A 26,677-nucleotide genomic window follows, 5' to 3' on the forward strand; every position below is an offset into this window, starting at 1 on the left:
CACTAGCATGGAAACTAAATACAGGCACAGACTGTATGTGGAAAATGATTTAAGACTAAGACTCTCTCCAATACAACCCAACATTGCAAAGTTATGTGCATCCTTTCAAGCACACCCCTCTCATTAACCTGTGTTGAGTTATTCACAATTTTTGATGAACAAATAAGGTTTTATTTGTAAGATGACAAAATAACAAAATTATTGATTTTTATTATTTGTGCCCTGGTCCTGTAAGTGCTCTTTGTCACTTCCCATGAGCCGGGTTATGACAAAAACTCACACTCATTCTTATGTTTAATAAATGTATCGTATAGTGTGTGTGTGGCAGGCTTACAATGATGACAAAAAATAGCGCTGAACCTGGTGCTAGAGGGGGTACGCAACTGGACCCCCTGGACAGGCTGCACTGAGGCTAGGTAACACGGTCACCACTGATAAATCCATGATTATCGAAAACTTCAATAAGCATTTCTCAACGGCTGGCCATGCCTTCCGCCTGGCTACTTCAACCTCGGCCAACAGCTCCGCCCCCCCCGCAGCTCCTCGCCCAAGCCTCTCCAGGTTCTCCTTTACCCAAATCCAGATAGCAGATGTTCTGAAAGAGCTGCAAAACCTGGACCCGTACAAATCAGCTGGGCTTGACAATCTGGACCCTCTATTTCTGAAACTATCTGCCACCATTGTCGCAACCCCTATTACCAGCCTGTTCAACCTCTCTTTCATCTCGTCTGAGATCCCCAAGGATTGGAAAGCTGCCGCAGTCATCCCCCTCTTCAAAGGGGGAGACACCCTGGACCCAAACTGTTACAGACCTATATCCATCCTGCCCTGCCTATCTAAGGTCTTCGAAAGCCAAGTCAACAAACAGGTCACTAACCATCTCGAATCCCACCGTACCTTCTCCGCTGTGCAATCTGGTTTCCGAGCCGGTCATGGGTGCACCTCAGCCACACTCAAGGTACTAAACGATATCATAACCGCCATCGATAAAAGACAGTACTGTGCAGCCGTCTTCATCGACCTTGCCAAGGCTTTCGACTCTGTCAATCACCATATTCTTATCGGCAGACTCAGTAGCCTCGGTTTTTCGGATGACTGCCTTGCCTGGTTCACCAATTACTTTGCAGACAGAGTTCAGTGTGTCAAATCGGAGGGCATGCTATCCGGTCCTCTGGCAGTCTCTATGGGGGTGCCACAGGGTTCAATTCTCGGGCCGACTCTTTTCTCTGTGTATATCAATGATGTTGCTCTTGCTGCGGGCGATTCCCTGATCCACCTCTACGCAGACGACACCATTCTATATACTTTCGGCCCGTCTTTGGACACTGTGCTATCTAACCTCCAAACAAGCTTCAATGCCATACAACACTCCTTCTGTGGCCTCCAACTGCTCTTAAACGCTAGTAAAACCAAATGCATGCTTTTCAACCGGTCGCTGCCTGCACCTGCATGCCCGACTAGCATCACCACCCTGGATGGTTCCGACCTAGAATATGTGGACGTCTATAAGTACCTAGGTGTCTGGCTAGACTGCAAACTCTCCTTCCAGACTCGTATCAAACATCTCCAATCGAAAATCAAATCAAGAGTCGGCTTTCTATTCCGCAACAAAGCCTCCTTCACTCACGCCGCCAAGCTTACCCTAGTAAAACTGACTATCCTACCGATCCTCGACTTCGGCGATGTCATCTACAAAATGGCTTCCAACACTCTACTCAGCAAACTGGATGCAGTCTATCAGAGTGCCATCCGTTTTGTCACTAAAGCACCTTATACCACCCACCACTGCGACTTGTATGCTCTAGTCGGCTGGCCCTCGCTACATATTCGTCGCCAGACCCACTGGCTCCAGGTCATCTACAAGTCCATGCTAGGTAAAGCTCCGCCTTATCTCAGCTCACTGGTCACGATGGCAACACCCATCCGTAGCACGCGCTCCAGCAGGTGTATCTCACTGATCATCCCTAAAGCCAACACCTCATTTGGCCGCCTTTCGTTCCAGTACTCTGCTGCCTGTGACTGGAACGAATTGCAAAAATCGCTGAAGTTGGAGACTTTTATCTCCCTCACCAACTTCAAACATCAGCTATCTGAGCAGCTAACCGATCGCTGCAGCTGTACATAGTCTATTGGTAAATAGCCCACCCTTTTCACCTACCTCATCCCCATACTGTTTTTATTTATTTACTTTTCTGCTCTTCTGCACACCAATATCTCTACCTGTACATGACCATCTGATCATTCATCACTCCAGTGTTAATCTGCAAAATTGTAATTATTTGCCTACCTCCTTATGCCTTTTGCACACATTGTATATAGACTCCCCCTTTGTTTTCTACTGTGTTATTGACTTGTTAATTGTTTACTCCATGTGTAACTCTTTGTTGTATGCTCACACTGCTATGCTTTATCTTGGCCAGGTCGCAGTTGCAAATGAGAACTTGTTCTCAACTAGCCTACCTGGTTAAATAAAGGTGAAATAAAAAAAATAAAAATAAAAGTTGTACGGAACTATAAAAAGTTTGGGAACCACTGCTCTACATCTACTGATGTACATACATATCATTCTTAGTATATCTTGTGTAAATTCATCCGGTGTATATACATATAGATTGCATTATATACAGTGCTATTTGGGTTATTCATTTGATTCATTCCGACATTTCTTGATATCGTGTATTTTTTTATGTATTATTTGTGTACTTGTTTGACATTTTACTGCATCGTTAGGAGCTAGTAACACAAGCAATTCGCTAAACACGCTAAAACATCTGCTAAACTGTGTTTGTGACCAGGAAACTGATTTGATATAATTCCATAACCCAATGAGGGGTTAAAAAAAAAAAAACTCAATGCGTTTGGATAAAATAGGTTCTATAATGACCCATGGTTGGTTTACCGGTTGGGTTAGTGAGCGGTACCCATTTGTTTTTAGTGAGCAGCTAAACATCCTCTCCCGTTTGTGGCTCTAGCAAATTCCCTCCCTTCCTTCCCTCCTCCCTACCCCTCCCCTCTGCAGCTCTCCACAGTACTGAATAACCCCCATTACCTGTGGGCAAAACTGAATTAGAGAATAACCAATGACAGCCAAGCACAGCCGCCTCTGTTCAGATAAATAAGGTGAAACCGTGTGTGTGCTGTCTTGTCCAGAGTCAATTAAATCCTAAGAGCTGTAGCCTAGCCGCCTACCTAGTAGAGGGAATGTGGAGGAGTAGACATGGCCAGATGTGAGGATAAGGGGAGCTAATTTAATTAATGAGTTGGATGCTGTTCTTTTCATTATCAAGCCTAGTTAAACATACTGGGGCATGACAACACGGAAAATGGGAAAGGAGATTAACACTGTCAGATTCACAGTCCTCACCAGACTAAGCTAATCTCCAGCCAAGCGTAATGCGTTCTACTGCCTCTCTCTTTTTCCTCTCTCTGACTCTCCATCTGTCTCTGTTTCTTTCTCTCTCTCCCCCACTCCCTTTCAGCGTCATATTTCCTTCATTCAAACCTATTTCTACTTCTTTTCTCTATTTTCTGCCACTCTCTCCCTGTCATTTTTTTCCTTTCTCATTTGTCTCTCTATTCGATCTTCCTTAGTCCCTCTCCATCCCATTCACCTTCAACCAATCTCTCTCTCCTGCCCCTTTCTTCATTCCCCCTCTATATGCTGAAACAATGAGCCGTAAGCAACATTGATCTGAGAGAGAAAGTGATATGAGTTTGCTCTGAACCCAAATCAACTGAGCCATTTCAAGCTAAAACTAGGCCAAGCAAGATATACTAGTGATATTAAGCTTAACAGACCAGCTTTAGCTGGCTATGTCTATGTTCTAACTAGTGTGTAGTGCCATGGTGCCTGAATATACGACATTGAAAAATCCTCATTCCACTGATCACCTGAGAAAATCAATATCTGCTCTGCACTAAATATGGTTAGTATATCTAGGAGATGGAGGGTTGTGAGGGTCTACTGTTGAGGGGAGGATGATCAAGTTGAGTACTACTTAGTATTTTAACTTTGAGTGGATGGATGGTATTGACTGGTCCTTAATGGAGGAGATGCTGAGTGTCACCAATTTCCACCACCCCCCACCCCCTTACAATCACCTTGATTTACCCAAGGGACTGCATCATACTATTGCACCGTACTCTGCTGTAAGCCTATGACACACATAGGCCTCCTATCCCCCATGCTGGTTATGGCTACACCACAGGAGGTTGGTGGCACCTTACTTGAGGAGGACGGGCTCGTGGTAATGGTTGGAGTGGAATAGGTGGAATGGTATCAAATGCATCAAACACACGGTTTTCATGTGTTTGATGCCATTCCATGCACTCCGCTCCAGCCACTATTATGAGTCATCCTCCCCTGAGCAGCCTCCACTAGGCTACATGCCTTGCTCGTTTCTGCAGGTTTTCTTGAAAAGTATTGCACTGAAAGCAAGGGAAACATGTAGATGACTATAATGATTACATGCGTGTGTAGAAGGGCAGGGGGGGGGGGTAAAAAGTGAACAAGGAGAGAGGAGAGAAGTAAGAGGAGAGAGGGGTTTCTTTGATTGCCTGAAGCCCATCTCTCCCTCCCCCTTCATCCAGTCAGAGAAGACAGAGACACATATGCCTCATCTCAATGTTCTCTTATCTAGCCCTCTCTCACGCCACTTCTTTCTTTTCATTTCTTCTCTTTACCTGCCTTTATTATACTCTAAAGCAGGCTGAAGACTGACAGAGAAAGACCACTTCAAATGAGAGGAGGCTCAAACTGGGAGCTGTCCACGGTCTCACAGCCTCTCTGCAGATCAAGAGTAGTCGTACAGGCTGGAGCTTGGCGCTTGAAGGCCAAGAGGCAGGAGACAACTCACTGCACAGCCAATGGCAGACAGACGGATGGACAAACACGTTTACTGAGCTCTGCTGTCTCTTTCTGGGAATCCTGAACTTGGGGTCGACGAAATCAACTGTGACTACGGAATGGCACATACTGTACATGTTGGTGGATAAAGGATTGTGCATTTAGTGGTCTAAAATGAAACAGTAATAGAAAAGGAAATCATAGTAGCTCACTAAGATTAATCACAGGCGCGGCAGGTAGCCCAGTGGTTAGAGCGTTGGACTTGTAAACCCGAAAGGTTGCAACATCGAATCCCGGAGCTGACAAGGTACAAATCTGTCGTGCCATCCTGTATGTTCTATTCCTAGGCCGTCATTGAAAACAAGAATTTGTTCTTAACTGACTTTCCTTGTCAAATAAAAGGTATAATTACATTTAAAAAAATCACAGGAATAGAATATCAAATGCAACTGTGTCAAATGGCAGCAGGTTTAAAAAGCACAGTGGGGTGGATGCACAAAGACAGGAGCCCATTGGAGCACGTGAAGGAACCCAGACATTTTGCATGCTTCAGAGAGAGCTGACAGCAATGAAAATGATAGTATTGTTCTAGGAGCCCCTATTCCATCAGCTATTCAATAAAATGTAGCATGTAAATGTTTCCTCCGTGTGAGGTTCTCAAAGTCAAGTGAATGGTTCTTGCTGCGTCCAACTTCAGTGTTGCGTCTCACATGTCTTCCCATGTTGCCAGATTTGGATGGGCACTTCAAATTAGCTCCTAATAAATCTATATATTTATACTGTAAACATGTATATCCTATATAAATTCCTATATAAATTCGCTTTTACTCTACATTTTTTCCACCCTTTACCCATTTTGTATATAATGTATGTGAACTTTGTGTAAATTCCTGTCTGTGTTCTGTCTCTAAATCAGCAAGTACAATTCTGAGGATGTATGAACGCACTTGGCGAATAAAGGTGATTCTGATTCTGACAAGAAACTACGATTAACAGTGAAAAAAATTGAAACTATGAGAAAATAGTCTCCATAGAAACAGAGAGCAAATAAATGAGCGACAAGGAAGCATCTGCTCTTGTACACATGAAAAGACGTTATAGAAAAAAATATCCTTGAAAACTTCCAGATACATTTTTTTCCCCCAAATATACTCTTTCTGTCTGTAGTAATTAATGACTTTGCATAACAATCACTGAAATCGAGAGATTTTAATAAATGTAAACTCTAACAACAACAAAAATGGAAAATATTTCAAAGAGGTGACTGAGAGAACATAGAATTTTGGTGAAAAACAGTCAAATAAATAGTGTGTGGGGGGAAAATATGAAATGAGGTAATTAAGAGGATGACCGTAAGGTTTTGGACAGTGCAACCCAGCTCAGTGACACTCCACTACAGTGTAACCAAATCAACGCCGTAGCCATGGGATGAGTGATACTAGCTGAATCTTTACGTTAGAAAAACATCTTAAGTCTTGTAACCAACATGCAACATTCTGATCCCCATTGGATTCAGACTTAGGATAATTGTACAAAAATTTTAAAATGTGTGTCAACGTGGTGTTTTTCTCTTAGAGTCTACAAATCATATCAATGCAACTGTACGTCAAGGGACTCAAAATGTCCCGCTTACTTGGTTTTAGAGACCATAGCCCAGCAAATCCCCCAAAGGAATGATGTAATATCATACGCTGACAGAGGCTGGACCCCTATGGACACCAGTCGCACGGTTCCCTAGTCTTTTAAAATCAGGAGATGGGGGGGGGGGGACATACCATGCAGACGGCTCTGTTCCCATAAGTCCTCCCTGACCTGACGGTGGGTCCAGGGGGACCAGAGTTAGTCTTCAAATGGAATCTGCTGTGATAGGATGGATCATCCCAGAGTGATCCGATATTTGGACGGGAGCTGGAGGGGGACTAGAGGGATTATCACAGGATGTGCTGGGCCAGATTAGGGAGAGGACGTAAACCTGATGGAGAACGGGTTACAGATAAACACTGCTGGTCAGTCAGTCTAGACTACACTTCGATAGGCTACAGAAAATAATAACACCTCTACTGTATCCAAATTGGTTACATCATACACGCTCAGATTATACCCGTATTCAGCATTATAAAGGTTCTAATCTCATTCAATTGTATAGATGAATGAATTCCACTAACGTTAGGATAAAGTATGTTTCGGATAGAGCCACAGCGTCAGTCAACATACTGTGAAGGTGATGGATCACTTTGATCTGACTTTGACAAATTCAATATTTAAGTTAGAGGTAAAGCTTCTGTTGATAACGCCAGACATACGTGTCACGTATAAACACACACAAACACAAAGACATTTATGTACACAAGCATGCATGCGTATACACACACACACACACACACACACACACACACACACACACACACACACACACACACACACAAACACTTTATTCATTGTTTACCTAAACAGATGAAATTTCTCAGCCAGAACTTTAATTGAAAACTCGCTTCAAATGGAAAATGTTCAATGCTGTCAAAAGCCAAACGAACAGCACACATGTCACAGGGAGGAAGAACAAAACAATCAGAATTACCATACATATGCAAATATCATTCATCGGAAGTCATTATTGCAACAATTTATCTTTGGCAATCACTGAACCATTTTAATCAGGATCGTTACAAATGGTTGATTATTCATTATGTCCTGTAATTAGATCGTAAATTGTATGGATATACTAGGTGAGGCTTTTGAAGGAGAGCACTCGCTGGGGACAAATAGAAAACCAACTAAGGACAAATATTAGGCATACAGGGACCAAGGCCAGATGGGGACATGCGTTCCTGTGCCAGGTCTCCTTAGAGAGAAATGTATCCGATTGATCCATTGTTGTTTAGACCTCACTGTTCAATAGGAGTGCAGAGGTGAAAGGTCAGTCATGCAGGTGTGGAAGCTCAAAGGTAATTTACACATGGATTGGCTGTCTGTTGTTCTGCCCCTGAGCAAGGCAGTTAACCCACTGTTCCCCGGGCACTGAAGACCAGGATGTCGATTAAGGCAGCCCCCTGCAACTCTCTGATTCAGAGGGGTTGGGTTAAATACGGAAGACACATTTCAGTGGAAGGCATTAAGTTTTACAACTGACTAGGTATCCCCCTTTCCCTTTACTGTTGCCAAGACAACAACAGTGAGTGTTTGATGAGGTCTTTGTTTGTGGACTGTCAATAGCAGGGAGGTCATTAGTTAAATGGTGTGCGGTGCAGTTGTATTATGTGTAGTGTACACAGTTGGGACCAAGGGTGTTTGGGAGAGAATTCCAAGGACATCAATCCAAGTGCAGCTTTATGATCTTTACCTTAGATCCCTTTTTACCATCTCTGATAGGGCTGAATATTTGACTGGAGGAACAAGCAGATGGGGATAACATTGTCAGAACCAGGGAAGTACAAGGACAATGCATGTCAAAGTTCTTTGCTTCTGTCCATATCCATCCACCCCAACTCTGCTCTGTCTGCCTTAGGGGACAGAGTAATGACCAAGCTGACCTGCTTGTGCCTGAGGCTGGTCATGGAGCCTGCGTTCCATATTTCTGCTCTGTTCTCCTCTGTTCTGCTTTGTCTCTGTTAATGCCTCAGCGGGGCCTCCGGTAAATCAATTGAGGGCTGATCTTTAAAAGCTGGCGCGTCAGCGAGCACATTAGCCCCATTTGCACTTCATTACGTGCACCGCTGGGCAGTGCTGAACACTCACAATCAGCAGAAAGACCCGGACCCGGACAGGGACCCAGTCATAACATACACAGGTACGGATGTACTGTAGGAGAGGGATAAGTGAAGGAGGAGAAGGGAAAGAGGCAGAGAGGGGAGAGAGGAGGAAGACAGAGGGATGATTCAGGGGTTGAATCATTTACTTTGACAAAGGCTCCAAGGGAAAACTATGGGTGAGTTCTGATGAGTGTTCTGCTTGACTTTGAAAAATAAACGAGCACAAACAAACAGCCAAACACATTTTCAAAAGTAGTATTTGTTTTGAAGCAGTCATACTTTTTGTTTCCTATCATTTTTTTCCTTCAAAATTGCTTCTGGGATTTGGCTTATGTTTGTTTCTTAGATTTCTCTGACGAGTTTGCGAAGGGAACTTTTTTATATCAAGAAATATGAAATCAGATTGCATGCAACCTACAAAAAGCTACAGTTGCCCCCTCTTTCCTGCGGTCTATCTCTTCCCTTCATCTATACATCTGCTTGTTATTTTTACTCGCTCTCTCCATCTCGCTCTCTCTCTCTCTCTCTCTCTCTCTCTCTCTCTCTCTCTCTCTCTCCACTCTCCCTCCATCTCTCTCTCTCTCTCTGCTCTCCCTCCATTTCTCCTCATCAGAGGCCAGACTGTACCAAGCAAAACCATATTTAATGAAAACATCACTAAACCGTGTGTAAACAGCATTAAAAGGCTTTTGATAAACCCTACACCTGTTACTGTAGGTTGAGTTAATAAACCACTATCTAAATTTGACACATAGCCTACCGTATCAAAAGTGTGATAGTTAAGGAGTTTAATCTGCTTTGAGGAATAAACATCAAAGATGACTTTAAGAGGTATGTGTGAGTTCATAGGAATTGCTGGAGGTACATTGACAAGCACATGCACATTGCACACACATACTTAGGTTAATTCTGTTTACACACACACACACAAACACACACAAACAATCACACGACTTGAGATCCCAGCTCACCCCATCTCGCCTTAACTCGCCAAGGTGGACAGGCGGCAGTAATATGGCATCTGGGGGGCTACTGGGCTGGAGGTTTTAACAAAGCAGCAGCCAACGTCATAACAGTTATCTATCAGCTAAGACCACGCTCTGCCCTGAGCACAGCTTACACTTCATAGGTTATCCACCTCTGCCACTGGATATTTACACTGATCCCTACTTCTACATCCCAGGTGCCCTAGGGCCATAACACAGGAGCAGAGAGACGGGCTCTGCTAGGTTGAATCCCTATGGTCCTTCTCGCCATGTTTGAACTGAGGGAGTTGGGAGTGAGAAAAGTGAGAATGCACACACGCAGATGAGTTCACATTACACCCACACCCACTGCTCATTGGCACACACACACACACACACACACACACTGGTTTTTCAGAATTGATTGAAAGTTCATGGAATTTTGTAACCCTACACACACACACACACACACAGCCTTTGTCAAAAGCCCTGCTTAGTTTCAGAAGCGTGTTCACAGGAGGCCTTAACAACTACAGAGCATGGTGTCTGACTAGAACCCAGGGGAGGGACTGTCAGAGAGACAGACAGAGGTTCCTAGACAGGAAACCCACTACAAAGGCTCAGTGTGAGACTACTCCCAGTGTGACCGCAGTGCGTTCCCGCTCTTTCTCTACCTGTCGCCCCCCCCCCCTCTTTCATGGGGTGACATGACACAGCAGGAGGCCACTCAGAGCTGTGACGGTTCTCTGAGGTGCTTCCTGTATGTGTGAGAGAGGTAGCTGGGACACACTTCTCCCAGAGTCCCAGTGCTCCTGGTGTTCTGTTGGTTCTGTTGGTGTTCCTTTTAGGCTACAAAAAAGTGAGTTCCTCTCAGCCATGTGTGTGTTTTGTATACAGTACATGCAGGGTCTTAGCAGGTTCTTTTGGACACACACACACACAAACATGTATATGTACAGACGCACAAACACATACATGGCTAACATGTGTACATGCATGTGAACACACACATGTACGGACACACACGCGCACGCACACAAATGCGTACACACACACAAACACACATGCATATATACAGACCCAAAAACACACATGCATATATACAGACCCAAAAACACACACACGCCTAACATGTGTACATGCACGTGAACACATATACACACACATGGACGCACACACACACACACACACACACACAAACAAACCCCTGGGCAGATCAAGGCTTACAGGGGCAGCATCTCCAGAAGCTGACGATGGATTCTCTTCAAACCGCACACTAATGAGAGTAGATCAATGTCTGACCACCAATTAGGCCAGACCACACTAACCTCAGAGACACACAGGCCAAGGATGGAGAACAACCTGAATAAAACAGTGACTATTACAGTGCTTCTATTGCGCTTGTCAAAAGAGATGGTGAAAAGCATTGGTTTTAAAAATATGTGATTTGACATTGTAAAATACTCTTCAGTGTTACTAAACACAACACACCAGAGAAAGACAGATCTATACTCTTAGAAAAAAAGAGTTCCAAAAGGGTTCTTTGGCTGTCCCTATAGGAGAATCCTTTTGGGTTCCATTGAGAACCATCTGTGGAAAGGGTCCTACATGGAACCCAAAAAGAGTTCTACCTGGAACCAAGATGGTTCTACCTGGAACCAAAGAGGGTTATTCAAAGGGTTAACCTTTTTTCCCAAGTGTATGATGCAGATTCCATTTTACCTAACATCAACTCTTCTCTACTATGACCAGAGGGCTTCAATCTCTGGGGAAGGTCAAATTAGTTCTTCAACTCTGTCTCTGTTGCTCCAAGCCAAGTCTGCAGGGTAATTCAAAAGTTCAAAGGAAGTGGAGAGAAGTCTAAATGAACTCTGACCCTAGCATGAGCCTTGTACTATAGCCTTAGAGGCTCTGGTCTCTGCATGTGTCACCATCACACTTCACATATGGACCCTCAATGTGTGAGCCCAACAGTGCCCTTAAACTACAACATGAACAGTGCCCTTAAACTCTTCACAGAAGAGGAGTGAGATTTTTTTTTATTTTACCTTTATTTAACTAAGCAAGTCAGTTAAGAACAAATTCTTATTTACAATTGCAGCCTACCCCGGCCAAACCCGGACGCCGCTGGGCCAATTATGCGCCGCCCTATGGGACTCCCAATCACATCCGATTGTGATGCAGCCTGGATTCAAACCAGGTACTGAAGGGACGCCTCTTACACTGAGATGCAGTGGCTTAGACCACCGCGCCACCCGGGAGCCCACAGGAAACAGGAAGTATTCAAAAAGAGCATAGGGGGAGACAGGAAGTTGCACAAAGTGGATAAAAGCTTTTTCAGGTCATTGAATCGTAAGCCCCAGGTATGTGTAATAGCCCTGGATGCACAATCAAAGGAGGAGAAGTAAGAAATCATTATGGGGGTAGCCTAGTGGTTAGAGCATTGGGGCAGTAACCGAAAGGTTGCTAGATTGAATCCCAGAGCGGACAAGGTAAAAATCTATCGTTCTGCCCCTGAACAAATCAATTAACCCACTGTTCTTAGGCTGTCATTGTCAATAAGAATTTCTTCTTAACTGACTTGCCTAGTTAAATAAAGGTTAAAAAATAAAAATGTGAGTGGGAAGATTGCTTGCTGCAGGGACAACCCGTGATTGCTTTGTGGAGGCATCTATATAGTACTAGCGAGCGCACATGTTACCCCAGTGCACAAATCACTAATTACTTATTAATGAGGAGAGTGTGCGCCTTCAAAGTTAACACTAGACAGCCTTCCCCTGTAGAACAGAGGGGGAGCAGGGGGAAGACAGCAAGGTGGGAGGGGAGGGAAAGTTTTGCTCAGTAAACTGAGACGGCAGCTAATCAGGTTTACGGGTCTATAATGCCTCCAGCACATGAGAAATAGAAATGTGGAAGATTCCTGCTCCAGCTTTATTTCAATACATGGAGGCAGACACGCATCACGGGAGAGAGAGAGAAAAAGAGAGAGAGAGAGAGAGAGAGAGAGAGAGAGAGGCAGACACGCACCACGGGAGAGAGAGAGAGAGAGAGGCAGAAATCCAGATAAGTATGAAAATAGAGGCAAATCCTATCTTGGTGACCTTTACAGAGTGCAGCAATGATAACGATAATACACAGAGTAGAAACATCTTCACTCCAACCTTTTCTCTCCACTGTGATCTCTCAGCCATCTGATGGCATACATCCAACAGTACAGATACATTACCAGTAACTCCGAGAGTGTTACAGATCAGTATATCCCCTGCTGTGATGTGGTTTTAAGGATAGCATAACATTTCTGTATTAATGGAGGAATTCCCCGACAAAGTATGGAGTTCGTTGACAAAATCTACATATTAAACTTGAAACCATTACACTATCTTAAGACATTGCCCTGGTGTGTGAGAATTTCTCAACTACAGTAGTGTAAAGTACTTAAAAACCTCTATGGGATCGGTGTCCTGAGCTTCAGGAAGTTAGATTTTGGTATGTCATTTTAGACGAAAGTAGGTCCTACGCTTAAGAGGGAAAAAATACTTTGAAGCACTTTTTGGGGGTATCTGTACTTTACTTTACTATTTATATTTTTGACAACTTTGACATTTACTTCACTACGTTCCTAAAGAAAAGAAAAATACTTTTACTCCATACATTATCCCTGACACCCAAAAGTATGCTTAGCAGGACAGGGAAATGGTCCAATTCACTCACTTATCAAAAGAACATAAATGGTCATCCCTATTGCCTCTGATCTGGCGGACTCACTAAACACAAATTCTTTGTTTATAAAGTATGTCTGAGTGTTGGAGTGTGCACCTAGCGATCCATTAAAAAAAATTCTACAAGAAAATTGTGCCGTCTGGTTTGCTTAGTATAAGCAATTTGAATTTATTTTTGTAATTCCATTTACTTTTGATACTGAGGTATTTTTACAACCAAATACTTTTAGACTTTTGCTCAAGTAGTATTTTCCTGGGTGACTTTCACTTTTACTTGAGTCTCCTTCTATTAAGGTATCTCCTTTTCCACCACTGCCCAGTTACCTTTGACAATCATCTCATTTCTCATTAGCATGCATTAGCAAATGTCCCCCGGGGAACATGTTAGATTGTTGAGTAAAAATTACAATACAGCTGGGACTATTTATCTTTTGAAAAGGGTGTTAATTTGTTCACGAGGAAATTGTGTTTTCATTTGCATTATGAATGGAAAGTCAACCCTGTTTCAACCTGTTACAGCAGCCACTCTTGATTGCTAATGAGTCCATTCCACTGGGAAGCTTTAGCCTGAAAAACATATAATGAATTTACAGTAGTCTTAAACGATGTGTGTGGTCTTAATGATTAGCATGAATGATTAACATAGGAGTGTTTGTGTGTGTGTGTGTGTGTGTGTGTGTGTGTGTGTGTGTGTGTGTGTGTGTGTGTGTGTTCCTTGGATGAAATTAAAGGGCTCTAATTCCATTCCAAGATTGCAGTAGACTAGATTCTGATGCTGGTACAGTAAATTAGATCTTCCATAACAAAGATAATTAGAATCCTCATAACAAGACAGGGCTAAAATTACACTTAATAAAAAAGCGCCACAAGGACAATGACTGCATTATAAAGATAGAGAGGGTACAGTACAGTGTAGATACTGTAGGACCACATTTCATCCATTTAATCATATGAAAGTCTTTCAAGTCAAGTGCGAAATATATCATCTTGAAATATTGACTAGAACATGTATTACTATCTAGGATGCTGCCGCGTTACCATATGTCCACGAATCAAGTCCAGTCCCAGAGATGCATGTCGATGCATGTGGAGCATATGTAGTAAGAGCATCTGCCCTGAGAGATCTACTGTAGAGAAGGAGAGGGTTGAGGAGAGGGTTGAGAATTTTTATCAATGATGACTAATTATGTATACATTTCAATCAGGACTGACTAATCAGAATACTATTATGTTACTGTATATGTACTAATCAGAATACTATTATGTTGCTGTATATGTATGAGTTTTCTTTCTTGATCCCAGTGCTGAATATAATGTGTGTAAATGTGGTCAATGAGTTAGAACAATGACTGTCTGTTCCTTGGTAGAAATGAATGAACGATATCTTCAGACTGGCTAGAATGCTTTTCTACACAAGAAGACCTTGGCTCATAAATTATATTAAATTGGTAGCGAGACGATGTGGGAAGGCTTGAGATACTGTTAATATGTAAGTTGAAGGAGCCATGGGAGAATGCGTTTACATTGTTATTAAATATCTGGGATTAAATTACGGAGAAATGTACGACATTTGCGGCAGAGGGAAAAAGTAATACATTGGATAATAATGTTATCAGGCTAATTGTATCTAAGGGTAGCATGTTCATTTAAGTAAACATATACATAGACGTTGTTTAAAACTTATGATTAATGATTTGAGTCAAAGGGGAATTATCATTAGGTTTAGTTTATAGTTCACTTTTGAGTTTCTGAATCGAAGTAGCATAGTGAATGCTAGTTAGGCATGTTGTGTTCTTCTGGGAAAATTGAGGTTTAGGTGTCTCACTTTTAGATGTTTCCTGGGATTATAATCTTGGGGAGAGTGGGTGAGATAGCGGCCATAAACGACCAAATTGAAAAAGGCCTGGAAGTTTTGATTATCCATTAAGGTTTGCAAATATATACACATAAAACATTTGTTAGGACTATTTGTTTTAGTGCAACGGTATTTTAAAGAGGCACGCTCACATATGGAACTTTATGAGTTTTAATTACACAAGTGAATTTTTTTATTTTAAGGATAAAGGGTTCTTTAATATGTCTAATGTAGTATGGAACATGACTATAAAAGGGTGGTATGACCTATTGACCTTATCATGGCTATCTTTTGGGGTCTGATCAGCCCCGGGGGAGAGCCATTTGTATAATGAATTTGTGGTCAGTTGGGTTACTAATTTTAAGGTAAATTAATTATAATGGAGTTTTAGTTTGGGGTTTAGAATTATTGTTTGAATCCCCGAAGAGAAAGTGTTTCAGGATTCTGTTTTACAATATTATCTGTGAAGTGTTTGGATTGGCTATTATTGATTTGATATTACAACAGAAAATAATTATATTTATCATTGAGAATAAATAGGGGTGATAAATTACTGTAGATAAGGTATTCCACACTATGCAACATATATTAAATTCATGTTATTGTCAGATAGAATACTGAGGATCCCTGAAGGAAAGAGATTGTAAGTGTATGAAGGATTTTGATATGGTTAGCATTTGTTTAGGCTCTGTTTAACTATTAGGAGGTTTTTTAAATAGTATTACATTTAACAGGAATATAGGACATCTGTGATGATTTAGGATTATTGTAAGGATTAAGATAGATTGATTAAGGAAATGTAAGGACTTTAGAGATTGCGACTTATAGACATGTTTTTTCTAAAAATCTATGATTTTAGATAGTCAAACAGTGAGACGCTTAGTGGCATTTTGAGAGATAGGAGAGAAAATATATATATTTAAGAACATATATAAATAGCACAGATACTTCTTAAACTAGATAAGACACTTGACAGAGAATTGATACAGGATTGAGATGAATGGATGCCCAAGGGAGAATTGGACATACATGATAATGTCAGAAAATAAGGATAATTTACTAATCCTACCTAAGTCATTATTTAGGGTATATAAGGTTGTTACCTGGGCAGAGCCAGGTATCAAAAGGGGGGTGGGTAAGTTAGTGGCCTATTGGATAAGAAACGAATAATACAATTTAAAAAATGTAGCTAACAAATAGGCATAGAAGTTAAAGATATAATCAGATAAAACATATGAGAAACTGTTAACCAAGCCTGTATGTCTAGGATTGTATGCATTACAGGTGAACTACAGGTGAAGTCACTCAATCCAGTCCCCGAGGCTTGTTGGGGGGACCATACCAAGGACTCCTGGTGACAGCTAGCTGAAAGAGCTACCCGGATTTATATCACACGGTGGGAGGGTAAGACACATTGCACTGTCAAACAATAAAAAGTGTTCGAGAGGAGAACTGGAATTAACAGAATTCCGGGGGCCATCTCTCGAATGAAGTAAATCCTTCCTGTCCTATCACCCCTGTTTTTGTTCATAGAAGTGAAGGTGTGTCTGGCTCTTGCTAGTGATGTGTTCTCGGGGAGAGGGTAGGGCTTCACATGGAAGCTGTTTGTCTGAGCTGTCTTATCGTGGGTGCCATATTCCTGATACAGCACATCCTACTTGAGTATGCGGAGAGTGGTAATTTGACCCATGGTTTAGATGATGAGGATTTTGTTCCAAAACAAGCATAAGAGATCCCTAGATCTGGGTAGACAGGAAGTTAGAGTAGAGGTTGGGAAGGATCTCTCAATGGAGTTTTATGTAGACCAAATGGGGTCTCTAACTACATGGCAGTCTAGGACTCTGAGCCATTATGGTATATATCGGTGCATGTCCCCATATTGATCGTGGACACAGTTCATAGCTCATTTGGAGAGAGAGGGCTATATGAATCCACTCACCCAGTATGGAAGGAGGTGGAGTATAGTGAAGGTAAAGATATGCCTAACCCTTTAAACAGTAATGAAGGAGGATCTAGGGTTGTGGTATGATGGATATGACCAGGTCTTGGTCAACACCCTTGTACGGTTCTGGGTAGAGGAGGTTAGGCCAGTATGGTAAAGCTGTCCACGAAAGCAGGAATGCCAGATAATGACAGTTGCATTGACTTGCACTATTTATATCCACAGGTTCCTCCCTTTACAGTGACCGGAGGAGATTATTACCGTTTGGCCCGGTACAGTAGTCTTGGGAAATTATGTCAGGGCGAGGTTTTACCAGGCAGATTGGACAGGATTATGCTCCCTTTGTCACGTTCTGACCTTTATTTCCTTTGTTTTGTATTTATTTAGTATGGTCAGGGAGTGAGTTGGGTGGGCAGTCTATGTTTGTTTTTCTATGTTTTGGGGTATTTCTATGTTTCAGGCCTAGTATGGTTCTCAATCAGAGGCAGGTATCATTAGTTGTCTCTGATTGAGAATCATACTTAGGTAGCCTGGGTTTCACTGTGTGTTTGTGGGTGATTGTTCCTCTCTTTGTGTTTGCACCAGATGGGACTGTTTTAGGTTTTCTCACATTTGTTGTTTTTGTTAGTTATCTCATGTGTAGTGTCTTTATAAATTAAAGAACATGAATAACCACCACGCTGCATTTTGGTCCGCCTCTACTTCACCTAAGGAAAACCCTTACACCCTTGTACATTTGGGAATGCCTTTCACACTCATTCAACACCAAGACATGAAGTTTAGCCAAATGGGAGAAAAGAGCTACTCCATCTGGGTCTCTTGATGACAAAGTATACATTGATAACATTGGGGTTCCACGGGGGGTGCCAGATGAGTTCAAAGCAAGAAATCAGATCCTAGCAGGATTAGAATTAAGCATTTCCGGGTGGTCTACTCACAATAAGAACGTGGACTGGATTAATTTTATTTATTATAATCAACAGCGCTTTAACAATTATACCAGAGATGCTATTAAAGGTTTTGCAGAACAGACTGAAGCAACCAGCCTGATGGCTTAGAATTGAATTGCATTAGATATGTTATTGGCTGAAAAGGGAGAAGTATGCGTGATTATCGGGACCATGTTTGTGCTTACATCCCAAATAACACAGCTCCGGACTAATCAGTGCCCGAAGCCTCAGCTGGTTTGACCACCCTGGCTCACGGTTTGGCAGAAAACTCTGGGGTGGATACTTCTCTGACTAATTGGTTTGATAGTATGTTCGGAAAATTGAAAAATATTATGATCACTGTATTATGGGCTACATTCACCTGTGTGACTGTTTTAGTTTTATGGGGCTGTTGTCTTATTCCCTGTGTACGAGGCCTTAGTTCCAGGACTCTGGAGAAATCGATGAAAATAGATGGTGAGGTACCAGCAGATTCTAGGTTCTGACCCGTGGAGTGCTGAATGCATGTCTACAGAACAAGTGGACGAATCTGGATCCTTCATTTGCGGGGAATTTATGTTTGAGGAGACCATTTTTGATGTTTAGGGAGGTTAGGTTGTATCCTGTTTCAATATTAGACAGTTTTTTTAATGAAGATTATAACGTAAATCCTGATAAGAAGAGTTATGATTCTGATGTAGGCCTAAGAAACAGTCATGGCGAATGCAAGTAGTGGGTTATGTTTAGGTGATGTTTTGATTACAATAAATATGAATATAATGTGTGTAAATGTGGTCAAGAGTTAGAACAATGACTGTCTGTTCCTTGGTAGAAATGAATGAACGATATCTTCAGACTGGCTAGAATGCTTATCTACACAAGAAGACCTTGGCTCATAAATTATAATAAATTGGTAGCGAGACGATGTGGGAAGGCTTGAGATACTGCCTTTGTACCAGGGTGGGAGAAGAGACGGGTTGGTACTGGAACTAATGACGTCATTTTCAGTTTATAACCTGTGGTAACCTGTATCGTGTGCAGTACTCTTGTGAATAAACTCTGCTGATTGACTTTAAGACTGGGCTCTGTCCATTATTATAGAATAAGGGTCTTACAAATCCTTATGAATTGACAGAGTGTTTAATTTTAATTGGGTATTAAAACATAGAGCAATATAATTCCTTTAACAGTTACCTACTAGACACAGGACCCTTAATAACACAGATCCTGCACATAAATATACAAACACATGCTGCCACACGCACATGCAACATACGCAGGCAAACACATTTTAAACGTGTGCACGCATGAGCACACACACATGCACACGCGGCCAGGAACTCCAGGAAGCGTCTCGATGGCCCTCTCAAACAACCTATGGAGCACAATCCAATATCACACACACCAGCCCCCCACTCCAGGGGGTAACAGCAGGAACTTGGCACGGCCACACACACACAGTCACCCGGTGGGTACAAGTGAGGGAGAAAAATCAAGTGTTCTCTTTCTAGAGCCTTATCATCTGACAGAACTAACACAGAGTGGTTGCTAGAGTGGTTGCTTAGAACTGCACAGTGTACCCCAGGACTGAGTTACCACATGAGAGGTACACACACTACAAACAACACACACTACAAACTACGTACAGTACACACCAATCCGCAATCAAAGCGTCCATATTGGGCCTTTCTTTAAACAGCCTGATATCCAGGGGTTTCTCTGGAGTGGGTGCACTAGAAGGCAGCATGTGGTTTTATGAAACTCTTTGAGGTTTTATAATTGCTGATTAGTGAGTTTAGGTTGGACTTAAGTTTACATATAGCAGACTCCCTGTGGAAACCAAATTCAAAACTTTTAACTTTGGAAAATGTGAGCAACATGACTGTAGAAGAATTGAAGGAAAAATATGATACAGTGTGCACTCAAGTAAAAGTACTCAAATATATAAATAGTAAAGTAAAGCAAAGTACAGATACCCCATAAAACAACTTCAGTAGTACTTTACACCACTGTAGTACTTTACACTAAGAAAGTGTAATGGTTTAAAGTTAAAAATTTCAATTTTGTTGACAAACTATATTTTATTGGGGAATTCCTCCATTAATACAGAAATGTTATGCTATCCTTAAAACCACATCACAGCAGGGGATATGCTGATCTGTAACACTCTCAGAGTTACTGGTAATGTATCTGTACTGTTGGATGTATGCCATCAGATGGCTGAGAGATCACAGTGGAGAGAAAAGGTTGGAGTGAAGATGTTTCTACTCTGTGTATTATCGTTATCATTGCCGCACTCCTCCATGATTTGGTTCTCTGTAAAGGTCAGCAAGATAGGATTTGCCTCCATTTTCATACTTATCTGGATTTCTCTCTCTCTCTCTCTCTCACTCACTCACTCACTCACTCACTCACTCACTCACTCACAAGTATATTATAACGCACACCGAGCAAATTCTATGGGAGTTCATCATCAGTTGGGTGAGAAAAATCAACAAGGCTTCTTGGTAGATTTCCTGCTCACCCAGATTGACTAATTGGTATGGGTCCTTTGTCAGAGCTCCACATTGAGCTCTCTAGCGTTTTCCTCGGATGTGATTCTGATCTCAGGCATGAAAGTACACTAATGCAAATGCATATTTCGTTCATCTGCATGGCCCGTGAAACGTCTTCAGTCGCTTTGTCACTTTCTAATTAACACTCAAAGACCAATGAATCATAACGAGCTTCCCTCTACTGCTGCACACTCAGTTCAAATGAACTACTCCTCAGTGTGGGACTGTTCTGATGTTAGGCATATTAAAAATGTCTTAATAAACACAGTAAATGCTCAATATATTTCTTTGTAGAATGTAAATCATTTATATTTTTGGGACAACTGGTACAGTTGTAATTATGAGAATGACTATTAGCTAGCTGTATGCATATAGTGCACATACGTTTTCAGAGGATAATATTTATTTCAAATACTTGGAAGGAGAAGGAGGAATGATTTCAGCAGCTGTGTAACGGCATGTTTGACTATTTCCTCTCACAGAGCAGATTAAATGGGAGTAAAATAACCTATATTATTATCAGCTTGTGAATATCTTGCACAAGGATGACATTTAAAAACTAAACAGGGTAATCTGTGAACATATTTAATGTATCACCATGAGTAAAAACTCCATGGAGACAACAGATGAGTCACAGCTCTCTGAGCCCAGCGGTTTCCAAGAAAACCCACAGTAAAAGAAAAGTACAGATATATACAATTTCCTTGTAAATGTAATGGAAAATAAAGCTTTTGGGATTGAAGTGAATAGCACAGTTTGATCTCCCTTGTAAAAGAGGTCTTCTGACCTCAATGGGACTTCCTGGATGAATAATGGTTTTCATCAAAATGCTTTACTGTGCCTCAGGGAGGCCCACTCACCTCAGGGTGAAGATCTGTACAGGTGACAGCGTGGAGAGAGCCAGGAAGGTGGATACCGTCTCCCTCTGTCTGATTGGTCTAGAGGGCACCATCACCACAAAGTTACTGTCTAGCCTTAGCTCTGACATGGGCTGGAACAGACGCACGCTCCCTATACGCTGCATGGGTGTGGGCCCTGAGAAGTACCCCATGGGCCCCTGGTGCTCTGTGCGCATGGAACTTCCCTTTCGTAAGTCCTCTGAGCTGCACTCCCCAGTCTCTGTGAACTGTACCATGTAGTAGAGCTCCACAGGGGTGCCCTGGGCCTGCTCCGGAGCTCTCTGCCTGCCGTGCCTCACGGTAGAGGGGTTAAACCAGCTAGCCAGGGGCTCCAGCTCGGCCACACACATCCCCAGCTCCCCCTTCAGACGACACATGCCCCGCACCTCTTGGGTCTCGTGGAAGGCAAACATCCGGACACAGGGAAGCCTGTGGATGGTGGTGTAGTCATCCCAGTCCCTGCCCACCACATAGAACAACACCTGCACTTTGGGCCAACTGGGGTGGATCCTCTCACTGATGATGAAGGTCTGGACCTTCCAATTGTAGGTGAAAAGGGACGGAGAAGAAGAGGAGATGGACGATGACGGGGAGGTGAAAGAGGGTCCATTGAAGGGTCCGGGGCTCTGTAGGAGCTCCAGGGGGATGGTTTGCTGGACAGACATGGGTCCGTAGCTGGCGTTGATGGAGGGAATCCGGCGGGCCTGCTGGATGAAGAAGGGCTCGGTCCTGGCCTGCAGGCTGGAGTTCCTCATCAGGTCCTGGTTGGCCTCCTTCAGAAAGAAGGCAGCCTCGGCGTTGAGGACCTGGTAGCTGACGGGCAAGTAGGTAGGCATGGGGCCATACCTCTGTAGACCCTCAAGAATCCCCCTGCTGTCTACCACTGGAACACAGAGGATGGGAGAAGTTAGCTACATACCTGTTAACCTCTATAACAAAGGGTAGAGCAGAGACAGGATGAGAAATTTAGTAAGAAATGGAAGAAAACACTGGACATTGTGAACATAGTCTCTTTATCTCTATGCTCTCCTGGGCATACACAGTTATATTACAATGTCCTAATAAGAAGATATTTGCTACAAAGTGTGCATATGACATTCCCTTCACGCATTATTTCTCTCACTATATGAAGTAGCATGTGAAATTACATCCTGCAGTTAAACAGAGAGACTTGAAGACATGGATTAGGAATCGAATCTAGTCTACAGTAATAGACTGTTTCTACTAAATAGTCACAGTTCCTTGTTAGACCCTGCTCACTCACTCAGTCAACTCAGTCACTCCTTTCCTCATATTCCTCCTCTATCTTAACAATTTGGTTCACAACCTCCACACGCTCCTCTAGTCTGGAGTCTGAACCCCTGTATATAGCCTCGTTACTGTATTGTGGCTCTTTTTTTATTAGTTATTTTTCTCTTTTTTTATTTTTTTTATTTGTATTTATTTATTGTTTACTTCAGTTTATTTAGTAAATACTTTCTTAACATGTATTTATTTCTTGAAACTGCATTGTTGGTTAAGGTCTTATAAGTAAGCATTAGTTAAGCATTAGATTTCGACTTGATTTGACCCTGTTATTGACCCCAACACCCAGCAGGGCCTCAACCCCCTCCCCCTCCCTCCTCCCCCACCCCCTTCAAACTCATCTACACCTACCCCTTCTGTCTCGCCCTCCTTACTCCTTCCCCCTGTCCGTCCTCTCTTCCCCCTCTCTCTCCCTCTGCCAGCAAGCTCTAAAATATTTGGTCTGATGGAGGATCCCGGGAGAGGCCATTGATTTCCCGTCGTGGCCAGGCCATGCGGCAGGGAGACACGGCAGTGATTTGTGACAGCCCATGGCAGCCTGACAAAGACCAGCCTGGAGGACCAGGCACAACAAGCTGTGGTCAGAATACCGAAGGCCATAAAGCGCAGTGTTTGTCTGTGTGTCTGTCTGTCTTAGAGTTGAATAGAGACACTTCTGAGAATTTAATGATGGTTGATACTCAAGTCGTACCTGAAAGTAGGCTAGGACTACTGTGTGATGTTACACAAAGGCTGAGTATAGAGGCAGAGCAGGCAGATGTTTAACTGTGCTGGGGTGTACCTCACAGAGAGAAAGATACACACCTCTCTGTCTCTCTCAGTGAGAGTTTGCACACTGTCTTAGTTTTCACATACAGTAGTCCCATGATAGAAACACAGAAACTACTTCATTACAATCAAAGTGCTGTAATCACGTCCAAAATGTGGATTTAGATATAGAATGCTTTTCTTCATCTTCCAACGCTCAAAATGCAGTAAGTAAAGGCTCCCGATTCCCCTTGGGTCGGCAAATGTAAGATTTCATGTCTGATGTTCTTGTAAATCACATTAACTTCCAGATTTTGAAATACAGTTTCTAGCAATGAAAACATGATTAATGCAGACACTTGACTTGTTTGCCAAATCCTGCCTACTGTACACAGCCCTGAGATCAGTGAACACAACCTAACCCCAGAGGACATGGAATAAAGAGCCTTGTAACATATTAAACAGGAAGCTCTGCTCCACCACCACCACTGGACATATGGGACATGTTATCCTTGCATAATTTGGGTGCCAAAAACCTACTAAACACAGTGATAGTTTTTTATAATTATTTTGAGGCCAAATTTGTATTTATTTTGTCATTTGTTCGTTGGCTGGGGTTACAGGTACAATATATAAATTCATACAATTTCATATTCCCTTCATATTGTATTTTCCATTCATTATTTTAATTGAGTTATTTTCCACATGAGTTATTTTCCTACTGTACCTGCAGGCTGCCACTCAAAAAAAAGGTACATAAATACAAAGTGTTGATCATTTTGATCATATTACAGAGTTAAAAAATAATAATACATTTAGTATTTAAAGGGAAAAAAAACTAAAAGAAGTGAGCCTCCACTCCCAACTACCCATTCCCCCAACCCTGTTTTCCATTGCTTCCCGCCTCCCTAAATACTAGGATTGCTTGTCAGTCATGCCATTTTGATTCCCAGCTACATTGTTTTTTAACATTGCGCCAAATTGAAATGGTGTGAGCAATAAATGGACAAAAGCATAGTTTACATTGTTTAAAGGAAATACAGTGGATTCTGAAAGTATTCAGACCTCTTCCATTTTTACACATTTTGTTACCTTACAGCCTTGTTCTAAAATGGATTCAAAAATGTAAAAAATCCTCTTCAGTCTACACACAATACCCCATATGTCACGCCCTGGTCTTAGTATTCTGTGTTCTCTTTATTATTTTGGTTAGGCCAGGGTGTGACATGGGTGATTTATGTGGTTTGTTTTGTCTAGGTTTTTTTTTGTAGTTTATAGGATTGTGTTTAGTTAAGTATTCTAGGTAAGTCTATGGTTGCCTGGAGTGGTTCTCAATCAGAGGCAGGTGTTTATCGTTGTCTCTGATTGGGAACCATATTTAGGCAGCCATATTCTTTAGGTATTTTGTGGGTGATTGTTCCTGTCTCTGTGTTTTGTACCAGTTAGGACTGTTTCGGTTTTTCACGTTTTCTTATTTTGTATTATACATTGTTCAAGTTATCATCTTTATTAAAGATGTTTATAAATAACCACGCTGCGTTTTGGTCCGCCTCTCCTTCTCAGGAAGAAAACCGTAACACCATAATGACAAAGTGAAACAGTTTTTTTCCCCCCACAAATCTATGAACAATTTTAAACAGAAATAACTTATTTAAACATGTATTCAGACCCTTTGCTATGAGACTTGAAATTGAGCTCAGGTCCATCCTGTTTCTATTGATCATTGAGATGTTTCTACAACTTGATTGGAGTCCACCTGTGTTAAATTCAATTGATTGGACATGATTAGGAAAGGCACACACCTGTCTATATAAGGTCCCACAGTTAACAGTGGATGTCAGAGCAAAAACCAAGCCATGAGGTCAAAAGAATTGTCCATAGAGCTCAGATCTGGGGAAGGGTACCAAAAAAATGTCTGCAGCATTGAATGTCCCCAAGAACACAGTGGCCTCCATCATTCATAAGTGAAAGAAGTTTGAAACCACCAACACTCTTCCTAGAGATGGACACCCTGCTAAACTGAAGACTTGAGGTTGTAATCGCTGCCAAAGGTGCTTCAACAAAGTACTGAGTAAAGGCTCTTAATACTTATGTAAATGTCATATTTACATTTTTCACATTTCTAAAAACCTGTTTTTGCTTTGTCATTAGATTGATGAGAGGAAAAAACAATTGAATACATTTTAGAATAAGGCTGTAACTTGATAAAATGTGGAAAAAGTCAAGGGGTCTGAATACTTTCCGAATGCACTGTATCAGTGAAGACCACATTTTCCAGGGCAATAGGAGACACCATGGGTGTTTCTCAATACGCATACTACCGTGCTCCGGTAGTTTTAGACGAAAGTGGGTCCTACGCTTAAGAGGGAAAAAATACTTTGAAGCACTTTTTTTGGGGTATCTGTACTTTACTTTACTATTTATATTTTTGACAACTAATGATGTGGAGCACAGAAGGGTCGGAGCATGAGTCCAAATCAAGTATGCAAAACAGAGCACGGAGGGCACTTCTCGAATGCGTACCTGTAAACATTTCAAAGCATGTATCGATGCAAGCTTCAATGAAAAGTATGGACAGAAATATGATGCAACCACATAAAACAACGCAATATTTATTGAAATCAATGCGGACATTATTTGTTCTGACGCGAGAGAAAATAAACTATAATAAAATGAAATGTTGCCCATTCACATCTCATATGTTGCCTGACTACAAAATTGTATCTTGAAAACATTTAAAAAATATTGATATGTTAATTTTGGCATGTTTACCTGCCTACAATACCCACTGTAGTTTCCGTAGATTGCAAGCCCATAGTAAGTCAACTGGCTACATACTACTTTTAGCTAGCTAGCCACAAAGAATTGGTAGCTAGCTACCCATGAAGAATTTACATCTACCTTGCATAACATTACGTTTAAGTCATTTTTACCTGTTCAATTATCTGGTTAGCTAGATAATTTCAATTCACAAATAGCTATCTGATAGTTATAAAGTAAAATGTTTGCTTTGTACATATCTTGTTTTGTCTCTATTGCCATTGTCCTGGCTGGAAGAATGTTTAATAAATGTGTAAGTCCATAGTATGTCAATAGGGCTAACTGGCTAGCTAGCCTCTAAGAATTAGAAGCTTGCTACCCATGAGGAAATGACATCTACCTGACA

At 41.9% G+C, this 26,677-nt stretch overlaps 1 protein-coding gene across 1 annotated transcript in view; it reads right to left on the minus strand.

The window, feature by feature from the left end:
* LOC116358229 (transmembrane protein 132C-like) overlaps positions 1-26,677 on the minus strand; it is a 116,237-nt gene that overhangs the window by 44,046 nt on the left and 45,514 nt on the right. Inside the window, exon 2 of the mRNA XM_031808747.1 lies at positions 21,421-22,342. Within this exon, the coding sequence (XP_031664607.1) occupies positions 21,421-22,342 (922 nt within the window). The remainder of the gene's footprint in view (positions 1-21,420; positions 22,343-26,677) is intronic.

The sequence above is a fragment of the Oncorhynchus kisutch genome, linkage group LG29 (assembly GCF_002021735.2).
Source record: "Oncorhynchus kisutch isolate 150728-3 linkage group LG29, Okis_V2, whole genome shotgun sequence".
Lineage (NCBI taxonomy): Eukaryota > Metazoa > Chordata > Actinopteri > Salmoniformes > Salmonidae > Oncorhynchus > Oncorhynchus kisutch.